The 23,915-nt window shown below is 45.4% G+C and overlaps 2 protein-coding genes across 5 annotated transcripts in view; both read right to left on the minus strand.

Annotated features, from left to right (window-relative positions):
• Positions 1-23,915, minus strand: part of GHITM (growth hormone inducible transmembrane protein) — a 213,140-nt gene that overhangs the window by 82,454 nt on the left and 106,771 nt on the right. The gene's annotated exons all lie outside the window — the stretch shown is intronic.
• The window catches only part of LOC137421345 (uncharacterized), a 303,203-nt gene continuing 280,173 nt past the window's right edge, over positions 886-23,915 (minus strand). For all 4 annotated transcript variants that reach the window (XR_013622345.1, XR_013622346.1, XM_068107313.2 and 1 more), the window contains 4 exons: positions 2,081-2,185; positions 1,828-1,908; positions 1,574-1,703; positions 886-1,485 (listed from right to left, as the gene is read on the minus strand). Coding sequence is in view for 2 of the 4 variants with exons in the window: in XM_068107313.2 (XP_067963414.2) it covers positions 1,207-1,485; positions 1,574-1,703; positions 1,828-1,908; positions 2,081-2,185 (595 nt within the window). In the remaining 2 variants the exon portion in view is untranslated. The remainder of the gene's footprint in view (positions 1,486-1,573; positions 1,704-1,827; positions 1,909-2,080; positions 2,186-23,915) is intronic.

Genomic DNA, 23,915 nt, shown 5'->3' on the forward strand with positions numbered 1-23,915 from the left:
ACCTCCATCACTTTCCCGGTGACAGCCCGCTGCGCCATTGAGTCAACGGAATCTCCTCAGAAATTTCCACATTTAACACTGCGAGCTTTATAATGGCCGATATCTTACGTTCCTGCTAGGCAGACCCCGGATGTGAGCGTAAGTGTATGTACGACTGTACATGTATGCAAGTATATGTAGAAATGCATTGGAGACTCGACCGTCACATCAATACAGTATCGTGAGAGTGGGCACGTGATCCCGCTTGGGGTCTTCGACTCGGCCTACCAGGATTCACACCACGCAACTGAGACGACCCAACAGCTACAACAATATATATATATATATATATATATATATATATATTAGAAAAGCCAAAAAAGAAACATAACTAAACTAATAAATCAATTTGCAACGAAGAAAGAGCAGATTTTGCCTCAGGCCTGCAACAAAAACAACCATTTGCTCTTAAAAGGCCATCACTAGTTTTTCGTAAGGTGTGCCCATCAGGAATGAAAGAAGTTGACTCTGGGAATGATGCATTGTTTTCATCTGCCGGTTGATAAAAATCTGGAATTTAATCACCTTCACTTGATTCCTGCTTCTAATGGAATACAGGTGGGTGTCCTTCGTGTTTTTGAGAAAAAATAGAAAAGGAGGGAAATAAGAGGGAGACAAGGGAAAGGAAGGAGAGAGAATGGAAGGCAAGGGAGACAAGGGAAGTGACGAGAGAGGGAAGTTCAAACAGTTTCAGCAGGAATGGGAGTAAAGGAGGGAAATAATTTAGGAAAAGGAGAGATAAGGATGAGGAGGATGAAGAGGAGAGGGGTGGGTGTTCAAAAACTGCAGACAAGGCTGCTCATCACAGTCTGGAATATACAAAGTAAATGGAACTTGAAATGTGCGTAATAACATAATTCTAAGTTTTATTCAAAAAAATTTCCAAAACAACTCCGATTGCATCTCGACACCGTGCAGGAGGCATTGTGGGTGAAAACCAGAGCGAGTGCTTCAAAAGCCATGGCTCAATCCCACACGAATCCCCCGTCCTGAACGATTCGTCACGAGACCAAATGTCCTCCATGCAAAAGCTTTCCAACATTTCTATCAAAACTTCATCTCGATGCAAAAATAAACAAATGAAATTAAAAAGTATACAACTTACAAGCGCCATACACTATATTACAATGGTTAGCGACGAGCGGTCGGAAGGCGTCGTTCATCGACCTAATTCAGAGTCTTACGGCATCGGACCGCACCGCAGTTGCACGGCAGTTTGCGAGAAGCCGCTTCCTCGATGGGGAAGCGGTAATCGTAGGTGAGCTCGTCGCCGCGGTCCAGGCGCCGCCGAGACAGGATCACGATGTGCTTGCGACCGTCCAGTGTTATTACCCGAGACGTGCAGTTTGGCTCGCACGAGTGGTTGATGAAGCGCGCAGCGTTTCCGTGCGTCGTCGCGTCCACCACCTCCACGTCGTCCATTTTGAACATGTAGCAGCCGATTCCCTGGAGGAGGAAAGCGAGGAAGACGGTTTAGGGATCCACGAGCACGCTTGGTCGACACGAACCGTAGCGACGACCAGACAAACCCTACCTTGCTCTCGTACAGTTTTTCCCGTTTATCCGTTAGAGCGGAGCGAATAACCAAGCCAGAGTATTCTATCACCATCTCCCCGGCCTCGATCGGCCTTTTACAGAAGAGGCCGCGCCCGTGGATCGGAGACCTGAGGGGTGAAGAGAGATGGAGGTCAAAACAAACCAGAAAGCCATATTATAAGCCTTGAGGACAAAACAAAGGGAAATTACGACGAGCATTCAACGGTGTCGAAGGACGAAGCATAGGCAGACCTGTAGACACCAACAGAGTGCCGGGCGGTGGACCTGACGTGGCGAAAGCGCATCGCCATAGGGAGGTCAGCGGTGGATCGTCTGGGGGGAGACATGGGGAAGGAGGAAGTGCACCATGAATCCTCCCTCAAAAAATAAATCCTTCAAATCTCTGTGCACTCCACGATGAACCCCGTTGGTGTGCATCTCTCAAACACGACAAACCACATACGTTTCTCACCTCGTCACACACTTTACCCTCTCACGTACTCACCGGGCTGCTTTTTCCCACTCCCTCTCCCTCTCCGCATCGCTCAGTCTCTCGGGCACTTTGCGGTGTTTGGAAGCAAGGAAGTTGAAGATGTCGAATGGAGATCGCCTGAGCAGCACAAGCATCAAACAGACGATAATACACGACACTAAGCACATGCTTCACATAACACCAACACATCATCAATTCCAAATTATCACAACTAGTAACGGTACTCGCTCTACGGGCGGGGCTTCAATTGGGAAGCCCAAATGAAAAGGCAAAATATCAGAAATTGAAGGCTTTTTTATTTTAAACGATTTATATAAACATCCGTTGACTCATATCAAACGCAAATCATCAAAATCTAAACAGTACATGGCGCCCATTTTGAAAAAATATTGAATTCTGCAAAACGGAAGCGGCCGCTACACGTCTTTCTCAGTCGCACGTTTATGTGTGAAGAGTGCGCGCCGAATCTGTGACACGGAAGCGGCCGCTACACCTGTTTGTCAGTCGCTTTGCACACACTGCAGTGTTACTTCGGAGCCACACGTTTATATAGGAAGAGTTCGTCAGGAGTCGATCTACTCTCTCTTGGTACGTAGAATTTCAACAAAAGCCACATCACTGTTCATATCGGTAAATATTATTCCATTGTTTGGAAAAACTGGAAAATTAGAAATTGGAAAAAAATTGGAAAAACAATTTAGCCTACTTTAGTCCAGGGGGTCCCAGGATTACCCACCCAAAATATTGTTGCGATCGGTTCAGCTGTTTTTGCGGTACCTGGGAACGGACGGACAGACGGACATTTGGTGAATTATAGTAAGATTGTTCCTCATCAACACGTCCATGAGGATACAGAGTTTACTCTGACAACCCGACATCTCCATATATACACAAAGAATTAAGTTAAGCACCCCCCCCCGTTTTTTTACAACCTCGCACATTACAAGTTTGTTGTCGTCAAAACAGTGTAATATACCCATGATATTGCTATATTTTCTGGAGAAGTGATATTATGGTCACATAAAAACATAACAATCATGCCGTTTTCAATATTTTATTCTGAATAATTTAAGGTGAAATTTTTTGGGAATTTTAGGCATATTTTCACCTCAATTTAAGTATGGAGCTATAGGTCCATCACGGACAGTGTGGATGACGTTTATGTTTTCTAACGTACAGTCATTGTTCTGAGAAGACCTCTAGCGATCTTTGCGTCAATAACGTGTGTAGGACCCACGTGATCGGATCACTGACTCAACCAATCACTTTTTTTCACTTTGATCACTCAATTTCATCAATGGATAATTGCTAATGTCATACCAATCATTATTTGATCTCACATACCTTAGAATATATGCCAATGTATACATATACACAAAGAATATATATTAGGGGGTGCTTACCTTAATTCGTTGTGTAGGGGTGCTTAACTTAATTCTTTGTGTATAATTTGATCAGTTCACCTCAGACAGGAGCCTCTACCCTACGATGATGAGGTCAAATAGCCTGAAACGCGTGTCCGTGGATCTTCCCTCTCCGGGATAGTCTGGTCTATAAAATTGAGAATGAAATTATCTTCCCGGAATTGGCTGCAGTAAAATCCTATGGAGAACTTAGGGCTGTAGCTTTGCAAAGCTCATGCATGATAGGCAGAGCCCATGTGACTGCTTACCCAGAGGAGCCTTGAAAAAAAGAGGGGGTTTAGAAGAGGGTGGATAGAAGGAGAACGCTGCGTGTGTATTTACATTACAATCTGGGGTTAAAAGTGATGATAAAAACACAATGGTTTAAAAATTAATGTCACCTTTGACCACTTGGTTCGTCTTCAGAGGTAAAACTTCTGGTGGGACTCGGGGGCTATTTATACAAGTAAAAATTTGAGAATTTGTGCTTATATAAAATGTTGGAAGCATTTCGTGTTAAAAGTGATTAAACAAGTTTTTTAGGATAATTCGAGGGTGCTGAATTCAAAAATGCTGTTTAACCGGTTCAATTTTGGAGTCTTAACCTTCAAATTGTAAAAAACAAAATGCCCGCCATTTTCAGCATATTTTTTGCCATAACTTGAATTTTAAGCAACATAGAAGGCTCAAAATAGTGGCAATACCCATGTTTGTGATACTGAGGATTCCAAATTTACTGTTACCTAAGTTGTAACTAGTTTGGTTTCGCCGCCATGTTGAATTCCAAGCATTGGAATTGTGGGCATCACAAGAAGTATCTCTGCATTAGGCAGATGGGCACTATCATATAACTTGAGAACTTGCATATCGAGTAAAACTAGACAAATGCTGATGATCGAAGGGGAGGAAAGTGAGTATGTGTACAACGAGCTTACACCTTCCAGGAAAGGGCGTGACAACCTTGATGAGGAGAAAGTCGTCTCAGCTTTCCGATGATTCGATGTATTCAGCGAGGGAATGTCATCTTCTGTACTGCAGAATATTGCTACCAAGGATTTGGCATTGGAGAGCATTCAACATTCTTTGCTTAATGCAGAAAAACTTGGACAGGTGCAGCTGGATGAGTTTGTTGATCAGCGCCTTCTTCAGCCTCCTGATGGCACATGTCATATCAATTTCAATGCCGCTTTACATAGGAACAAAGCACAGACTTTCTCGTCTCTGTATGCTGTAGACTGCAAAGAAAGCAAAGGCAAAGAAACGACCATCAAGGCAGATAGAAACATTCTACAGCGACTTGTGACAGCTTCCAAAGCAGGGCGTGTGATAAACCTGGACCTGATTCTGCAGCATGAGCTTATGCCTGTGCCAATTTCACTTGCTGCCATGAATGGGAGTCTACATACAGGCAGTAGCGGTAAATCTCGACTGGCAAATGAGTTGATTCAAGATGTCTCAACCCCAGAACAAGTGACATTAACTGGAAGTACTTGCTTAGTAATTGATGGTCAAGCACTGGTGATGGCTCTTGGAAAGCCCAGCGGAATAACCACATTTGGTGAATATGCAGATGCGTTTGTGAATTCAGTGTTTGCCATGAGGAAAAAATTTGAGAGAGTTGACGTAACGTTCGACCGATACCAGCAGGATTCCATCAAGACTGGAACCAGAATGAAACGTACCCGGGCCTCTCGACCAATACGTCGAGTAATAGAAAACCAAAACGTTCCTCTACCAGACAAATGGACCAACTTTCTCTCACTTGGAGAGAATAAGGCAAATCTAGCAGAGTTTCTTTCTCAGCAGCTCATGACAAATGCGGTGTCTATTGCACCCACAACACTTGTAGTGGCTGGAGGATTTGCACAGATCACAGACGTGAAATCTTCAGATCCAGAGATGGACACATCATCCCTACAGGCCAACCATGAGGAGGCGGACACACGACTTGTTCTTCATTGCGTCGACACAAATGCTGAAACAGTGGTGGTTTTAGTGCGTGACACTGACGTGCTGGTCTTGTTAGCTGCTCATTTTGATAAGATGCCATGCACTCAGCTGTGGATGAAGGCAGGAACTCTTAAGAAGCCAAAATACATTCCCATCCACAAACTCCACCAGAAACTGCCACCTTGCCAAGTGGAAGCGTTGCTGCCATTCCATGCAATTACTGGTTGTGACAGTGTGTCACAGCTTGCTGGCCATGGCAAAAAGACAGCCTGGAAGGTGTTTCAAACACACAGCCAATTGTTGACAGATCTAGGCACAGAAGATATCACTGAAGAAGTAATCAACGATGCAGAAAAGTTCATATGCCGTCTTTACAAGGTACCCGATGATGTGGACAGATGCGACAAGGCACGTGTAATACTCTTCTCTAAGGGTTGTCCACAGGAGACTCTGCCACCAACATCAGATGCAGTGAGACTACACATAAGGCGCGCACATTACCAGGCTTTTATTTGGAAGCGCGCAACCATCGCTACTCCAGTACTCCCCCAAGTAACAGACATGGGATGGACATACATCGATGGGAACTTGGTGCCGAAGTTGATGACGCTATCTCCAATTCCTAAGGCGTGTCGCGAGATAGTAACATGCGGATGTACCAAAGGATGTATAAATGGCCGTTGCAGCTGCAGAAAAGCTGGGCTAACATGCACAGGAGGATGTGCATGTGCATACAACAGACAACTAGAATGCAGAAACAGAACAGACTAAGATAGACAGGTAAACATTTGAGAATGCCAATATTGAGCTATACGGTATTTATAAAGTATAATTACTAAAAGGCAGCCATTTTGGAACTTTACCCCTTTTTTAAATGCACTTTAGAAATGATTTAATATCATTTTTTCTGTTCTAATGAAATTACAAGTGCATTTGACCAGTGAAAGTGATGTACATAAAAAAATACACCCCAGAAATTACCAAAAATATGGCGGCCATCTTGGAATTCAACATGGCGGCGAAACCAAACTGGTTACAACTTAGGTAACAGTAAATTTGGAATCCTCAGCATCACAAACATGGGTATTGCCACTATTTTCAGCCTTCTATGTTGCTTAAAATTCAAGTTATGGCAAAAAATATGCTGAAAATGGCAGGCATTTTGTTTTTTACAATTTGAAGGTTAAGACTCCAAAATTGAACCGGTTAAACAGCATTTTTGAATTCAGCACCCTCGAATTATCCTAAAAAACTTGTTTAATCACTTTTAACACAAAATGCCTACACTATTCGAAAATTCTCAAATTTTTACTTGTCTAATTAGATGCCTGACCACATGAATATATATATTGTAGACACCAAGATACTTTCTCAGGAAAATATATATATGCCAAGTCTGTGTGTGTGTGTATATATATATATATATATATATATATATATATATATATATATATATATATATACACATACATACACACACACACACACACACACACACACACACACACACACACACACACACACACACACACACACACACACACACACACACACACACACACACACAGAGACTTGGCATTTAATATGGAATTTTTTTTTGGGGGTGAACTTACTTTTCAAGATGTCAGAACCACAAGTTCATTGGAATTATGTTGAAATTATTCTAGATTTTGTTAATGTGACCTTGAAAAGAAACAAAAACCACATTTGACATTTCGAAGCAAATAAATTAATCCTTGAAAGTGATATAAACTGATATCGAACTCAATTCACGGACAGTACTGTGTTAAACTTCTGTGCGTTTTCCAGAAGTATCTCTTTATTTTGCACATTAGCCAAATTTTTTGCTTTTTGTTTAAATTTGCTTAACAAAAACAAAAGTTAAATTACGACTGGGATTACGGACAGTAAAATTACAGTTCAGTACTTCGTGTAACCCCCACGAGCATTCAGGAGAGCAAGTACATGTCGAGGCATGCTGTTCACGAGATTTGCCAAGATTTGCACAGGAATCGCTTGCCATGCAGTGACACCCTGCTGCAATTCACGCACAGAGGCAGGCTGCTGGTCCAAGTGGTCGATTTGACGCGTTAATTCTGCCCACAAGTTCTCTATCGGATTCATATCCGGGGACATGGCAGGCCACTCCATATGCTCTACACCACGGTCAGCAAGAAAGTGTTGGATCATGCGAGCAGGATGAGGCCGTGCATTGTCATCTTGGAACACAAAGTTTCCTCGAAAGGCTGCACGAGCAAATGGAAGCAATGTTTCTTCCAGAATAGCCCTGTACTTGAACTGGTTCAGGTTTCCATTCAGAACAACCAGGTCAGTTTTGCCCCCTGCATGAAAAGCAGCCCAAACGGTCACCCCACCACCTCCAGCTTGGACTCTTGGCACTATACAATCTTTGTTGTAGGCTTCATGCACTTGCCTGCGCACTCGGACGCGGCCATCTTGACGATAGACCAGAAATCTAGACTCGTCACTGAAGATCACGTGATTCCAGTGTCCTGGCTGCCATTGACGGTGCTCTCTGGCCCACTGCAATCGGCGCTGGCGGTGTTGTCTGGTCAGGCGTGGCTTTCTCAGGGGACGCCTGGCACGATAGCCTGCTCGAACCAGGCGTTGGTCGACTAGCCTTCTGGATACAGGCACATTTGTCAGTTGCTGCCACTCAGCCCTAAGCCGATTAGCTGACTTGGTACGGCCATTGCGGACTAACCGGTGCAGCTGGCGATCATCCCTCCTTGTGGTTCTACGGGGACGTCCTGGCCTCGGTATTGGAGTAGGGACACCCCTCTGAGCATTTCGTTTCAGGATCTTTGACACCTGACCTTGAGTGATGCCATACTGCCGAGCAATAGCACGCTGTTTCATGCCGGAATTTCGTAAAGCCACCACTCCATGACAAACAGCATTGTCGAGTTGACGGACCATCTCCAGAGGAAGCGGCAATAACTTTTGGAGACGTGCAGCAGTTGTTTTCTACTAATACAGAACGCAACAACCCTTATATACCCGACTGTGAAGCCAATCATCAAATGTACCTGTCCGTACATTTTGTCACGCCACCTGTGATATAATCCTGTTGTTGACTTCTTGCTGTGACAGACAATCAGTGACATGGTTCTTTTAACAAATAAATCACCAAAGTGTAAAAGAAACTCACCAGATTGATATACTGAGTTAAGAAAGTAAACCCAAGTCAAGAAAAAAAAACTATTCCATATTAAATGCCAAGTCTGTATATATTCCATGTATTATTATTGTTGTCATTTAAAGGAAATAGATATTTCTATTTTCAAAAGTTAAAAGTTAATGTTTTAAATAAAACCGGATCAGGACGACGAAGAGGAAGAGGAGAAAAAGAGGGCGCAGCGAGTGAGTCGGACAAGAAAGCCGAGCCGCTCCGAGTTCTGAAGCGAACATTGGCGAGCAAGAGTCACGAGTGAACTTTCGGGCTCCCGGGAAAGGGATCCCTGCGACAGAGTTGTCATCTCTGTGACCGATCAACCTGTGTGTCAGGTTTTTGGTGGTAGATTCCAAGGAGAATTATCGCCGGGCCGTTACGTCTCAAGCACGGGTCGTCGGCCATTTTGACTCGTGCGCTTCGCTTCGCGCGTCGAGCAAGGTTTCTTTGCTTCGTCAGCTGTTTTCACAGCTTTCAGACGTATCTGGTGTGTGTGTGTGTGTGTGCACCGTGGCTTTTGAAGATTAATTTGCGGTTTGCCGACTGTGAGCCGTGAAAGTCCATACCCGAGGGTGTGATTTCCCAGTCGCCTTGAGGGCGCCTTTGTGCAACTTTGGGCTGTGTGACTGTACTTGCCATCCGCACGGGATTCTGGCCTCGATTGGACATCCTTCTGGCGATCGCTGGAGCGAATGGACTTCGGCTTGAAACCGGAATCAACTTGGGTTTGAGGCCGGGAAAGAGACATTGGGAATGTTCTGGTTTCACTCACTTGGAGCACAGTGAGTTATATGTTCCAAAACGGATGGTACCATCATAGGGCATATTGATTGTACTTTTGAATACTATTATTGTTGTACTGTTATTCTTGTGTGAAGCGAACGTTGCCTGGTGTTGGCTTCGCGGTTAGGGTGCCGGCTTGGGATCCTAGGATCCTGGGTTTGAATCCCGGTCGATTGCTAAATTAACACCAGGGGGGTTGACTCATCCTGTCATCCTTCCGAGGTCGGCAAATTGAGTACCAGCATGCTGGGATGAATGATCACGGTGTGTACCCCGGCTTAGAATAGGTACACCGTATCCCTGCGCATCGTAAGAGGCGACCAAGGGTTGGCGTCAGGAAGGGCATCCGGCCATAAAAACATTGCCTCAAACAGGGAACCATGATTGTCATGGGGCCCGCAAGGCTAACCCCCACCCTGGCGGGGAAAATGGCCTTTAAAACGATCATTCATTCATGTTATTCTTGTGTGATCTTAATACAATATTTGTTGGTGAGGAACAATTGGGGTGGCTTCTCCATTGATCTTTGACACACAGAATAACACATTTTTCTGCCGTGACTCCTCTCGGGGCTCGGAGGTACACCGTGACCAGGGGGTCGGGGAGGAGCACGTAACAATATATAAATACTGAACAACAAAAGAAATGCAAATCCTGAGGACGGGTCGAATATAGTTTATTTTTTGGGTATATTACAATACAACACCAACAGGTAATGTATCTGGTAGTTTTTGGATGAGGTTTTGTTGCAAGCTCCTTAATGGCACCGTCGATGTGTGTGGTGGCCGTGTATCACGTGATATTTAGCGTTGCCCGTGTTCAAAGTTAAGGTTATGATGGGATGGATGCACACATACTGCCCCCGTGTGCCACAAGGATCACAAATTGTCTGTGGAGGTGTGGAGCTTAAAGGCCTACATTGTGCTGTTCTTGCATCAGTCAACTAAGGTCAGCAACAGCAATGCCACAAATGCGACAGTTTGACAAGGAGAGCGCCATTGGACAACTGCAAGCTGGTGAGATTGCACAGCGGGTTGCCAACATTTTCATCGTCCACGTGTCCACCATTTATCATCTCCAGGATAAATTCAACAGCAAAAATGACCGAGGATGACAACAGCACGGCAGGATCGACACATTCATCGCAATCACCTGCAGCAACGTCTCCAGTCAGTCAGTGAACTGGTCCGTAACACTGGTTCGGGATGTCACTGTAAATCCAACACTGGGTGATGAGCTGTGCTTGGTTTCTGCCAGACGTAGTGCTTTCCATTCAGGCCAAAAAGTTCAATTTTCGTCCCATCAGACCACAGAATCCTTTGCCTCATCCTCTCAGAGTCTATCACGTGCCTTTTTGAAAGCTCCAGGTGTGCTGTCATGTGCCTTTTTCTCAGGAGTGGCTTCTGTCTGGCCACTCTCCCATATGTGAAATGCTGCAGAGACTGTTGTCCTTCCGGCAGGTTCTCCCATTTCAGCCAAGGAACTCTGTAGTTCTGTCAGAGTGATCATTGGGTTCTTGGTCACCTCCCTCACCAAGGTCCTTCTTGCACGGTTGCTCAGTTTGGTCGGACGGCCAACTCTAGAAAGAGTCTGAGTAGTTCCATATTATTTCCATTCCCTAATGATGGAGCTCACTGTGCTCTTGGAAACTTTCAACACCAGAAATCAAGGAAGGCACAAAGCGGCCCTCCCTTTATATAAGGAATCGTTTCTCTGTATGCAGCTTTAACATACAACAACAACAACATGCATTTTAAAGCCATTTTCCCTGCTAGAGCGGGGGTTAACCTTGCGGTCCCCATCACAATCTTCTCCATTTTGACCTATTTTCTGCATCTCTCCTTGTTAACCCCCTTGCCCGCATTTCTTCTTCCACCACCTTCAGCCAAGTCTTTCTCGGTCTTCCCCGTCCTCCACTTCCTTCTACATTCATTTCCTTCACTCTTCTCAACCAGTCACTTTCATCCTTCCTCAACACATGACCAAACCATCTCAACCTGTTCATCTTCACAGCATCAATCACAGGCTCTATTCCCATCATCTTTCACAATTCATCAATTGTCTTCCTCTCTCTCAACGATACTCCACACATCCACCGAACCATTCGCATTTCCACCCTTTCCAGCCTTCGTTGCTGCTCTACGTTCATTACCCATGTCTCGCTCCCATAAATCATAACAATTCTCACACATGCAGCATACACCTTTCCCTTCAGCTTCAACGACACTCCCCTCCTCATCAGCACGCCACTCAGTTCCCGAAACTTCTTCCATGCACATCTCACTCTAGCAACCGTTGCCGAGTCTGATCCACCTTCTCCATTCAGCATGTCTCCGAGGTAACAAAATGTTTTCACACCTTCCAGCTTCACGCCGTCTCCAAGATCCAACTCAACATTTCCTCCATCTGCAGCTCCCTCTGTGCACACCTTACATTTGAATGTAGCTGCCACACTGGTTAATGACCCTCTCAGACCACTACATTTTTGATGAACCCACTCAGCACACATTGTACATTGAATGGAGTTCACTCCGACACCCTTCCTGCACAAAGCACATGGCCACTTCCCAGTTCTTTCCACCTCACCACATGCTTTACCACTTGCCATCACCTTCGTCTTTCCGATATTCACCTTCAGACCTTTTGTCTCCACACATTCCTTCCACTTGTTCATCTTTTCCTTCAGTCCATCCATACTTTCCGCAATCAACACCAGATCATCTGCATACAACAAATCCCACGGTAAACCCTCCTTTACGTTCTGAGCCAGCACCTCCGTCACAGCTACAAATAGTAGTGGACTTAGTACCGACCCCTGATGCACTCCCACCTTCACCTCAAACTCACCACTGATCCCGGCCTTCGTCCTTACAGCTGTGCACGCTCTTTTGTACATTGCCATCACTACTCTGATCAACCATTCCTCCACTCCTAGCTTCCTCAATGCCCATGTCACTACTTCGCGTGGAACCCTATCGAATGCTTCCTCCAGATCAACAAACCCAAGAAACAACTTCTTCCTCTTCTCCATGTACTTCTCCTGCAACTGCCTCACAATAAAGAGCGCGTCTGTCGTTCCTCTTCCTGGCATAAATCCAAACTGCATTTCGTCGATCTTCACCTTCTTCCTTATCCTCCTCTCCAACACCTTCATTCCATGCTCCAATAACTTTATCGCTCGGTACGAGCCACACTCCCGAGGGTCACCTTTCCCCTTGTATAGAGGGATGAGGGTACTCAGTTCCCAATCCACTGGAATGCGGCCTTCTTTCACCACCAGATTACAGATCTCTGTCATTCTCTTCACACCCCAACTTTGACATTTAACTTCAACATTTTAACATTTAGTTGCTGCACATTCAGTTTTACAAAATGGTTACTGGCAATTTAGCTTTAACATGGGGACTGAAAAGTCGTTTCTCGGCTTCTGGATGAAATTGGCTGCAAATTTCAGAAGTAAATGCTTTGTACGTTGAGGTAATACGTTCCAAATTTCAGCAACATCCATTTCCGCATTCTTGAGTTTTATTTAGAAAACCCTCAAAGTCACGTCGGTGTCCGTCTGTCCGCCCAAAATGTGTTGGTGCTCATATCTCGACGGCTATACATTGAAACTAGCTAAAAACATGAAACATACATCGGCCAAGTGCCATCATTTTTGCTTAAAAATTATATATATATATATATATATATATATATATATATATGTGGGGCTTGAGACCCCCCCCCCCCCCCCCCTTTGTGTTCTATTGACTGTTTGACCAATTACCAAGTATAATCAATTATGTGCTTTGTTTTGAGTGATTGCTGTATCCTTTTTTAATACTTTTATTCCTTTCATGTCCTTTGGAAACTTGTTATTAGTGGGGCTGCTTAACTGATGAATTGTGCCTTTTCCCTTAAAAGCATGAAACTTGGCACATGGCTCGAATACCCCAAAATAAAGATTTTTAGTCCAGGGGGCATCTCCAATTTCACCCCATATGGCGGCCATCTTGAAATTCAGGATGGCCGTCATACAAGACCTGTTTTGATGAATATCTCCATAATTAGAACAGATATCAAAATGGTTGAAGTGCCTATACCTACATTTTTAGGGTCTAGGAATCCAATGGCAACATAAAATATTCAATAGTATATGGCAGCCATCTTGAAATCCAAGATGGCCGCCATAACAGACCTCTTTTGATGAATATCTCCATAATTAGAACAGCTGTGGGTCTGCTGGACAATGCCCATGCTCTGCAAAGATGGATGGTTGCAGGTCCAGAGGTCTCAAGGGTGATTGATGAGTTTGAGACTGCACAGGAGCAACATGAAAGCAAAGCGCCATCACTGCATCATGATCAGAATAAAAGCACCCAGATGACCTTTGACAAACATGTGTTACGGGGTCAACCTCGAGGGGAGCCCCGGCAGAAAGATGTATGGTCCTTGGGTGAAAATAAGTCAATCAATAACGAGTCCACAACAAGGGTTACGAACAAACCCCAATATATTCCCAAATCCCGCACAGGAATCACAATGCGTTTACAGCACTTCCATACAATCCTTATCCATAGTATAGGTGGCGCCACCTTAACCCACAACAGTGTTGGCAACACTCACGGCCCTTGCCCCCAATGTCTCTGCACGCCTCCCAGGTGACGTCGAGTCGATCCAGCGATCGGGGAAGCAATGTCCGATTCCTGCACACCTCCCAGGTGACGTCGAGTCGATCCAGCGATCGGGGAATCTAGGTCCGATTCCAATCCGGGGCTGGGAGTGAGGATACTCGACAACCTCAGCGAGGATACCCGACTTCGCAGGTTCCGCAGTAATCCGGCGCTCTCCTGACGCGCGGACTTCGGTTCACAGAGGCACGGTTCCCTTGTCCTTCACGTTCGGCGGCTCGGTCTCGAGCTGCAGTCTCAACTCTCAACCGTCTCCTTCCAATCTCTTTCGCGCGCCAGGCCCAAGGTGCGACCCGTACACGCCCTCGTAGGCGTCGAGGCGAACAGCGCCGGGCGCTTGGTTCCTTCCAGGACCACACGGCACCTTGACACGTAACCGGCAATCAATCACCCCGCGCAGGTAACTCCTCTCGCCAGACGGGCTTTTCCAACTCTGTTCCAAAGTAGATAACGATCGCCTCCGCTCGCGTCGGAGCTCTCGAAGCTTAAGATGGCCGCCCTTTTTTTCCTCCTCCTCTTCTTCACGATCCCGTTTCCGGTCTTGTTTTTCCCAGAAGGGCTCCTGACCCTTTAATCACAACAACCTTTAATAGAATATACATTAATAAGAAATGACCTGAATTGTAACCCCCATAAACCCGGAATTCGTAACACATGTCAGATCACTTGTATCAGTTATCGAGGAGCTAGGTAATCCATTTCTTGAAGAAACCGCTGACCTTTTGGTCCTTGACACAAAGGATATAGCAAGTGCATCAGTCGTACAAAGTGTGAAAGACGTGCAGAAAGTGGGAAAGGAGGCTCTGGAGTCATTTGTGCAAGAGAGGCTGATTGAACGCTCAAAGCCTTTGAATGATGTCGTCCCACGCAAAAAGTTACCTCTGTTTGGCAGCTCATCAGTAACAGACCAGCTGACAGATAAACACAAGGTAGCCTCATTGAAGAGTGATGTTCAACTGTTTTCTCGCCTCTATATTGCCTGTCAAACCCGCGAGGGAAACCTGGATGAATTTTTCCATCATGAAAATCAATCTTTCCCTCCATCTCTGTCCAAGGATGGGAAGCTTCGACCTGGTACAAAGAGCGACCTTTTGGACTGCTTAGAGGAACTTTCACCATCAAGCACACAGATGCCAGAGGTGACGTGTCATACTTGACGGGGCAGTAATTGTTCAAAAGCTAAAGCCCGATGTTGGCACAGTCAAAACATTTGGCGAATATGCCGAAAAGGTCTTCATCCCATTTGTTTTCTCACAGTACAAATCTGCAACCCGACTTGATCTGGTGTGGGACCGTTACCTACCCGACAGCCTTAAGAGCATGACCCGTGAAAAGCGTGGCAAGGGGGTTCGCCGACGAGTAGATACCTCAGTGGCAATTCCTGGACAGTGGCAGAACTTTCTTCGAGTTGATGAAAACAAGCGTGAACTCTTCAGCTTCCTTTCCAATGAAACAATTAAATCATTTGAAGACCAGCGCAAGGAGCTAGTTGTCACACTTGATACAGAGGTTCTTACTGCTCCACCACGCATTGATCTAGAATCACTCTCCCCGTGCACTCAGGAAGAGGCAGATGGTCGGATGTTCCTACATGCTGCTGATGCAACACAGAGAGGGCATAGTAAGGTCCTCATACAAACTGTGGACACATGTTGTCGTGCTTGCAGTTACAGCATCCCAGAAGCTTTCAGTGATGATATGGTTACAATTTGGGACAGGCAAGAACATGCGATTTATCTCTGCACATGATATAGCCACAGCTCTTGGCCCTGAGAAATCTAAAGCCCTCCCCATGTTTCATGCACTAACAGGGTGTGACACTTCTTCAGCGTTTAATGGGCGTGGAAAGGTAACTGCATGGAATGTGTGGGAATCATTCCCTGAGCTCACAGAGGTACTAGCAGAAATTTGCCACCAGAGCACAGAGATAACTGAAACCTGCATGAACGTCATTGAGAGATTTGTTATTCTGTTGTATGATCGCACAAGTACTGCTACTGACATTAACATTGTACGAAAGAAACTGTTTGCAAAGAAGGGCAGACCTGTGGAATCAATTCCACCAACACATGATGCCCTTGTGCAGCACGTAAAGCGGGCAGTATACCAAGGCGCACTATGCTGGGGACAAGCATTGCATGCTAAGCCTGATCTACCAAGCCCCACTGAATGGGGTTGGCAAAAAACGTCTGCTGGCCAGTTCAAACCAATATGGACAACACTTCCAGAGGCTGCAAAGATCTGCAATGAACTTGTTAAGTGTGGGTGCAAAAAAGGATGTACTGGTCGTTGCCGGTGTAAGAAAGCTGCACTTCCCTGTACTTCTCTCTGCGCATGTGATGGAGAATGCAGCAAAGACTAGAAAACCACAAGATGGCACAGTTACAGTCTGCGATGTCATAGACACTTTTAATCACTGAAGAATGCCAACCTGTTAAGAGTATTTATATGCATTCCCAGTATACATGATACTATGCAAAATTAATATTTTCATATGACTGCTTAATATTTTATGTTACCATTGGATTCCTAGACCCTAAAAATGTGGGTGTAGGCACTGCAACCATTTAGATAGCTGTTCTAATTATGGAGATATTCATCAAAACAGGTCTGTTATGGCGGCCATCTTGGATTTCAAGATGGCTGCCATATACTATTGAATATTTTATGTTGCCATTGGATTCCTAGACCCTAAAAATGTAGGTATAGGCACTTCAACCATTTTGATATCTGTTCTAATTATGGAGATATTCATCAAAACAGGTCTTGTATGACGGCCATCCTGAATTTCAAGATGGCTGCCATATGGGGTGAAATTGGGGATGCCCCCTGGACTAAAAATCTTTCTTTTCGGATATTCTAGCCATGTGCCAAGTTTCATGCTTTTAAGGGAAAAGGCACAATCGATCCGAATTTTTTAGCTAAGCCGCCCAGCTATATATCCTTATAAGGAGTTATATGCTTTGTAAAAGCCCAGGCCCAGTGATGGCATTATCTTTTACTCTGAGAAAGACCAACCGTATCTTTCCAGCCTCCCACAAGACTGTGTCAAATCACTTTCATGTTGGCATATTTACGACTATCCACCTTCTTTGTACTTTCCAAAAAAAAGGGTTCTAGAAAGCCGTCAACATGTTGACTGACCCATGAGTGACCTTGGAGGAACAGATGAGCCCACTCTATCGTTCTCTTTGTCTTGAGAGCTAAAACCACACCCCAATATATCCCTTTATAAAGTGAAGCCTGATCGAATTATTTCAGAGCATTCTGTTGAGAAGTTAATCATTTGTGAGCTTCTGTTCGACGTGTTTTGCTCTCCACAAGCTTGTGTATAACGAATCCAATAAATATATCAGTTGTTCCTTCTCAGTCTTGAGTCCTAAGTCAACGGATCCCGTCAATTGGCGAGCCAGGCAGGAGTCAGCTCGGGCAGACTCGGGACGCGGATCCAGGCGCGAGTGAGTGGGGAAAAAAAACAAAAAAAAAACAGCTGGTTTTAATCCGTTCGGGTGAGGTGAGTTTTGGGTTTATTTTGTTATAGACTGGGATTTTAGGCTAAATTGGAACCCACTCTGTCGCAGAGGTGCCGTTTGCCCCGTCCCCTGCTCGAGCCTGATCCTCGAACAAAATTGAAGAACGAGCCGTTTTGAGCTCCGGAGCAACTGACTGTTTATGGATCCGTCGGGTAACGTTACGGGACGGGGGAGTAAGGTGCCCCAAGAGGGTAGGAAATAGATTGGTTTCGTAAGTAAGGTTAGAAGCGTCATAAGGGCGTAGGACGCCGGGAAAGTAAGGTACGGTTAGGTTAGCACACGGAGGGAAGAGTGAGACTAGGCGGCCGTAACCCGTGTATGCGGGAGAGACCTCTCGGGAATAAGGAGTAAGGTTACCTGGCCAGGTAAGATACGGTTACAACACGGAGAGCTGTGTAGGCGGTCGAGCCTCTCCGGAGTTAGGCTAGAAAGCTGTGAAGGCGGTCGAGCCTCTCAGGAGTTAGGCTAGAAAGCTGTGAAGGCGGTCGGGCCTCTCAGGAGTTAGGCTAGAAAGCTGTGAAGGCGGTCGAGCCTCTCAGGAGTTAGGCTAGAAAGTAGTGAAGGCGGGCAAGCCTCTCAGAAAGAGAAGGCGGGCGAGCCTCTCAGAAAGAGAAGGCGGGCGAGCCTCTCAGAGGCCTGAGGAAGCAGGCAAACTAATAATTGCAAATGCAGGTGCAGGATAAATGTGTAGGATAAGGCGACTAAGGAAATAAGATAAAAGCGAGCCAACGAGCGACTAATGCCGCTCGTTGAAAATCAAAACCTGTGGAAGGGTTAGGTAGATACCAAACCCCTACCCTCCAAGCCCTAAGCTCTGTCCCGGGGCTTCAGAACCCCCCCCACCCCCCCTGCACACGCCCCACCCCTGCCTCACCCCGTCCCAAAATCCCCTTTTCCTTGAATGGAGTGAGACGTAATATGAATGAATGGGGATTGTTGCACAAGATTGTTGAACAAGATTGTACAAGGGGACGCGTGTGCATGAATCTACGCTGTACTGTACGTGGTTAATGACAAATTGGAAGGATAGGCGTTGTACACGACCCAGGTCGTTGTGCTGTGAATTTTGGATCATCACACTGCTGGGAGTGCGCAGTGGTTTGAAATGCGAGCCGGTTTGTCAGTCACGTGTTATGGAGGAATGTATAAGGATTTTTGAATTTTGAATTTAAATCGGATTTTTGTCGTGTGTATTGTGTGTATTCGCCATTGACGTGTGTATTTGGCCGATTTATCTGTCTGCATGAAATATGCAAAGTAGATGGGTTTCGGTGTGAAGTTTTGCAAATCGGTTGCTTGCGGTGCGGGAATCCATGCCGGGAATGTCGATTTTAGCGTCTATCCGAGGATCCTGGTGATGTTCGTTTATAATTGAGTCTGGATTTTCATTTGTTTGGGACGAGAGGTGAATGAATGGTTTGGCAGTTCTATTGCCGGTGTGGTACGAGCCTGTGGTTCCTGCCGTGCGGCTCCGTGGAAGTTTGGGTATAGAGTTATTGTGCATTCGGGCTGGAGCCGAGCGAGCTGCGAGTCACATGTGCGCTGTATGGGGGGCCCTCGGTTTGAGGCGGTTGTTGTAGTTGTTGTGGATGGATTGGTGTTTCCGCCTGGTTAAATGGAGTCCATTGTTCAATTTGAAATTCTTTATAAGACTCTTGTTGGTCACATGACCATGCGGGAAGCGACCTGCAGGTTTGTTGTTGGGATGTTGGTCACACCGATGTAACGGACAAGACACCACATTTAACGTCCATCCGAAGGATGTAGCACACATTGTGAAGCAGCACATTGCTCGACAAGACATGGGAGTCAATGAGTCGTGTAATGAGGGATTAAAGTTCTGCTGGTGTGAAATTATGTCATGGTGTGGAATGCTGTCAGAGGTGCGAAATACACACCTTTGATCTGGAGGGGAGGTATTTTGGTAACTTACTTCCGTGATTTATGTTTCATTGGATGGGAAATAGGAAAATATGGGATCGCGGAATGCGTTGAATAAAGAGATATGATATGATTTGATATAAAATGACATTTGTGAGATATGACGTTGAAAGCACGGGGCCTGGCATTGTGACGACCGCGTGGGACCGTGCGCGATCAGAGGATCGCCGGGCGTGGTGGCGTGCGCCTGTAATCCGGCTACTTGGAGGCTTAGGTTGAGGTATCGCTTGAGGAAGGGAGCTCTGCACCGTGTGTTGTTGTGCGGATGCGAGCCCTGTCGGGAGAGCACTCGGATGAACGTTGATATGAAGCGGTTTCTTGGGAATAGGTTACACTCAATGGACTGCCTTTGCTCTTGCAGTGGCAGTTGGGCAGGAATTTGGAATTTGTTGAATTAAATTCAGGACATGGAATTTGCTCAGAGTGCCGGCGATAACCTGCCTACTCTCAAGAGGAGTGTTGGTGAGCAAGGGTGGTGGTGGTGATTGCGTGTACAGAAGAGTGCACACCTGTGGTGAGTGGTACGGAGTATGTACCGGGAGAGAGGGTGCAAGAAAGATGCGTGAGTATGGGGGAGAACCCTGCTATGAGGTTGCTCGGAGGATGTGTGCCCAAATGCATTGTGGGCCATTGCGACTTTGTTGGATGTCGGACGTTCGTGTCAGACGTTCGTGTGTTTCATGCGGTGTGCTGTGCGCCATGTCAGAATAGTGGGGGCCCTGTGACTCCTGCGTCACAGGAGGAATACGTTGTATACGTCAATGTCCTGAGGAATACGTTGTTTAAGATGGATTTATAAGGGGAATGCTGAATAAACGTTGATGTAACGTGACGTATATAAAATGAGGCGATTGGCGTGGTCGAACGGAGGATTTCAGGACAGTAATGAATTTCCGGTGCCAACCGGAAACCCTATCTACAGTGAATGAGGTACAGTGTGGATGAGGTCTCTCTGAATGAGGTAAATGAGGTTGTCTAGAGCGGATGAAATAGGGAATGGCAGTTGCAAGATCACGGTACGATGATGCGGAATGGCAGCTAGAAGATGCATCGATGCATTTGTGTTGATCGATGCGCCGGATAAAGACCTTTGGTTTGTAGGCGGGCGAAGGTGGTATGGTTTAGTTATTAAGATGCATGTGGTTCTGAGGGCAGATTATGCGGGACAAGCTGCTCCACAGGCGGATGGGGGAAAATATTGGAGAGAGACGTGGCAGTTTGGAAAAGATAATGTGGTAGAACGCTCATCCGAGGAAGGAGAACGGTCGGGGTTTCAAGAAAGGCTGTGGGATTTTGGCGTGAGTTCCTGGGCGGATTGTTTGCGGTTATTTGATTCATGGGGTGTTAGCATTTTGCAATGTGGAGCCTAAATGATGGTCGTTTATCTGTCCGGATGTGGAGTTCTTGCAGAACCTGTCACCCCAATTTGACGTTTGTTACCATACCTTTCTTCGTTTGAAGTTTGACCTTTGAAGTTTGTTTGACCTTTGCTTGAGATACGCATGGGAATGATTAGGGATGGGAATGAGGTCAGAGTTAATTCGCTAACCTTGGAAGGACGACAGACTGAGTCAATCTACTGGGTGTTAATTTAACGACATGACAGGAACTCAAATCGGGAAAAAAGGAAATATATCGTTGGATAAAACTGAAATTGTGTACGTAATTAGTGAACAGAAAAATATTGTTGGTACCCTCTTGAAGAGGGTGTGTGCCCAGGTGTATTGTGGGTTATCATAACTTGCCGATAATTGGGGTGTGCACCAGGAAGAGGAGGTGCTGCATGGTAGAGCACACCTCCCAAGAATACAAGAAACCTTCCAAAAAAAGTTGAGAGACTCAATAGTATAAGGGGCGACCGGGAAGCGTGAGTTTCAGAAGGGAGTAGTCAGCTTAGATGATGCAGTGTGTGTGGGCACGATGGCGTGAAGCTTTCATGTGTGTGAAGAGTATGTCTGGAGAGGTCAGTCAGGTAGGATGGGGCCAGGTTATGGAGGGCTTAGTAGGTCAAGAGGAGGATTTTGTACTGGATTCTCTGGGAGATGGGGAGCCAGTGAAGCTTATAAAGGACGGGGGTGATGTGGTCACGGGTCCAGGAATGGGTGAGTAGACGGGCAGCGGAGTTTTGGACGTATTGGAGTTTATTGGTGATTATTGCGGGTGAACCATAGAGGAGGCTGTTGCAGTAGTTCAGACGGGAGGTGATGAAGGCATGGATGAGGGTTTCTGCAGCCGTGGAGGAGAGGGATGGACGGAGACGGGCGATGTTTTCAGGACGGAGACGGGCGATGTTTTTCAGGTGAAAGAAGGCTGTCTTTGTGATCTGTTTAGTGTATTTGTCGAAGGAGAGGGTTTGGTCAAAGATGATGCCAAGATTCCGGATGTGAGTGGAGGTGGATACTGGGAAACCGTCGATGTTGAGGGCAAAGTCGTGGGTGGATTTGGTGAGTATTTTTGGGCCAATGATGATTATTTCAGATTTATCATAGTTAAGTTTGAGGAAGTTGATTTGAGGCCAGGAATTTATTTCAGTGATGCAGTTTGTCAGGATAGAGCGGGTTGTGGTGATTGAGCTGTTGTAGATGTTGTCAATTTTGCTTTGGAAGAATGAAAGGAAGGAGATGCAGTTGTCTAGTGTGAATGACTGGGTGGTTGTATTCAGTGGGCTGAGGAGTTTGTTTATTGTAGAGAAGAGTGCTTTCGGGTTTCCGGAGCCAGAGTGGATAATTTGAGAGTAGTAGGCGGAGCGGAAGAGGGCATCTTTGTAGTGCTGTAGGTGGTCCTTGTAGGCTTGGGAGTGAATTGTGAGACCTGTTTTATTGCGGAGTCTTTCTAGTTGGCGAGCATGAGTTTTCATCAGGTGGAGTTCAGGGGTAAACCAGGGAGCAGAATGGGTGAAAGAAACTGATTTGGTTTTTTATAGGCGCAAGCTGGTCAAGGCAGGGTGAGGAGGATGGTGTGATTGATGGTGTCAAAGGCGCGCTGAGGTCGAGGAGGATGAGAATGTTGAGGTTGCCGGCGTCAGAGGAGAGGCGAAGGTCATTGGTGATTTTGAGGAGAGCAGTTTCAGCACTGTGGTTGAGGCGGAATCCAGATTGGAATGTTTCATACAGGTTATTGGCAGAGAGGTGATGTTTGAGTTGAGTGGCTACAGCGCGTTCCAAAACTTTGACAGAAAGGGTAGGTTGGAGATGGGTCTGAAATTATTTAGGGTGTCAGGGTTGAGTCTAGGTTTTTCCAGAATGGGGGTGAAGTTTCACGAGTTTTTTGGGAAATCGGTATGGGTAGCTGGATTACATTATTTTGAGTAAGTTATTAGTGATATGAGCAAGTATTAGCATGAGTAATTACGTAAGTAATTATGAGTTATTATGAGTAATTATGTGAGTATGAGTAATTAGTATTAGTATTAGTAAGTATGAGTATGAGTAAGTGATTATTACCTTCGCAAAAGCGGAAGGTTATGTTTTGATCGCTGTGTATTTATTTGTATGTCTGTGTGTGTGTATGTTAATCGCATAACTCAAAAAGTATTCAACCGAATTGCATGAAATTTGGTGGGATGATTGGTTATTATACGGGACACATTTGATTAGATTTTGGGAAACAGATTTGCTCAAATTCTGACTATTTTTAACTCGATCGTATTTCACTCAAAGTTATGAGCGACTGAAGAAGAAGATGTCCATCCAGGACGTCATCACTATAACGCGATCTCCCGCGATCATTTCAACCTCAAAAAAAATTATAATTGCAGATTTGACAATAGATGAGGCATATTAACAAACGAATGAAACAGATTTGCTCAAATTCTGACTATTTTTAACTCGATCGTATTTCACTCAAAGTTATGCGCGACTGAAGAAGAAGATGTCCATCCAGGACGTCATCACTATAACGCAATCTCCCGCGATCATTTCAACCTCAAAAAAAATTATAATTGCAGATTTGTCAAGAGATGAGGCATATTAACAAACGAATGAAACAGATTTGCTCAAATTCTGACTATTTTTAACTCGATCGTATTTCACTCAAAGTTATGAGCGACTGAAGAAGAGGATGTCCATCCAAGACGTCATCACTATAACGCGATCTCCCGCAATCATTTCAACCTCAAATGAAATTCAAATTGCAGATTTGTCAATCGGGGAGGCATATTAACAGACGAATGAAACAGATTTGCTCAAATTCTGATTTTTAAAAATCGATCGCATTTCACATAAAGTTTCACATCGCATACACTCCCATGCCAAGTACAGAACAGTAGCTGCGGCGAAGGTATGCGCTCTACCGAGTGCCCGGATTCTAGTTTGAGTAAGTTACATGTTTCGTTTTGTGGATCTGGGGACAAGCTAGTTTGATGGGACCCTG

This window comes from Myxine glutinosa, chromosome 2, assembly GCF_964187855.1.
Source record: "Myxine glutinosa chromosome 2, kmMyxGlut1.1, whole genome shotgun sequence".
NCBI lineage: Eukaryota > Metazoa > Chordata > Myxini > Myxiniformes > Myxinidae > Myxine > Myxine glutinosa.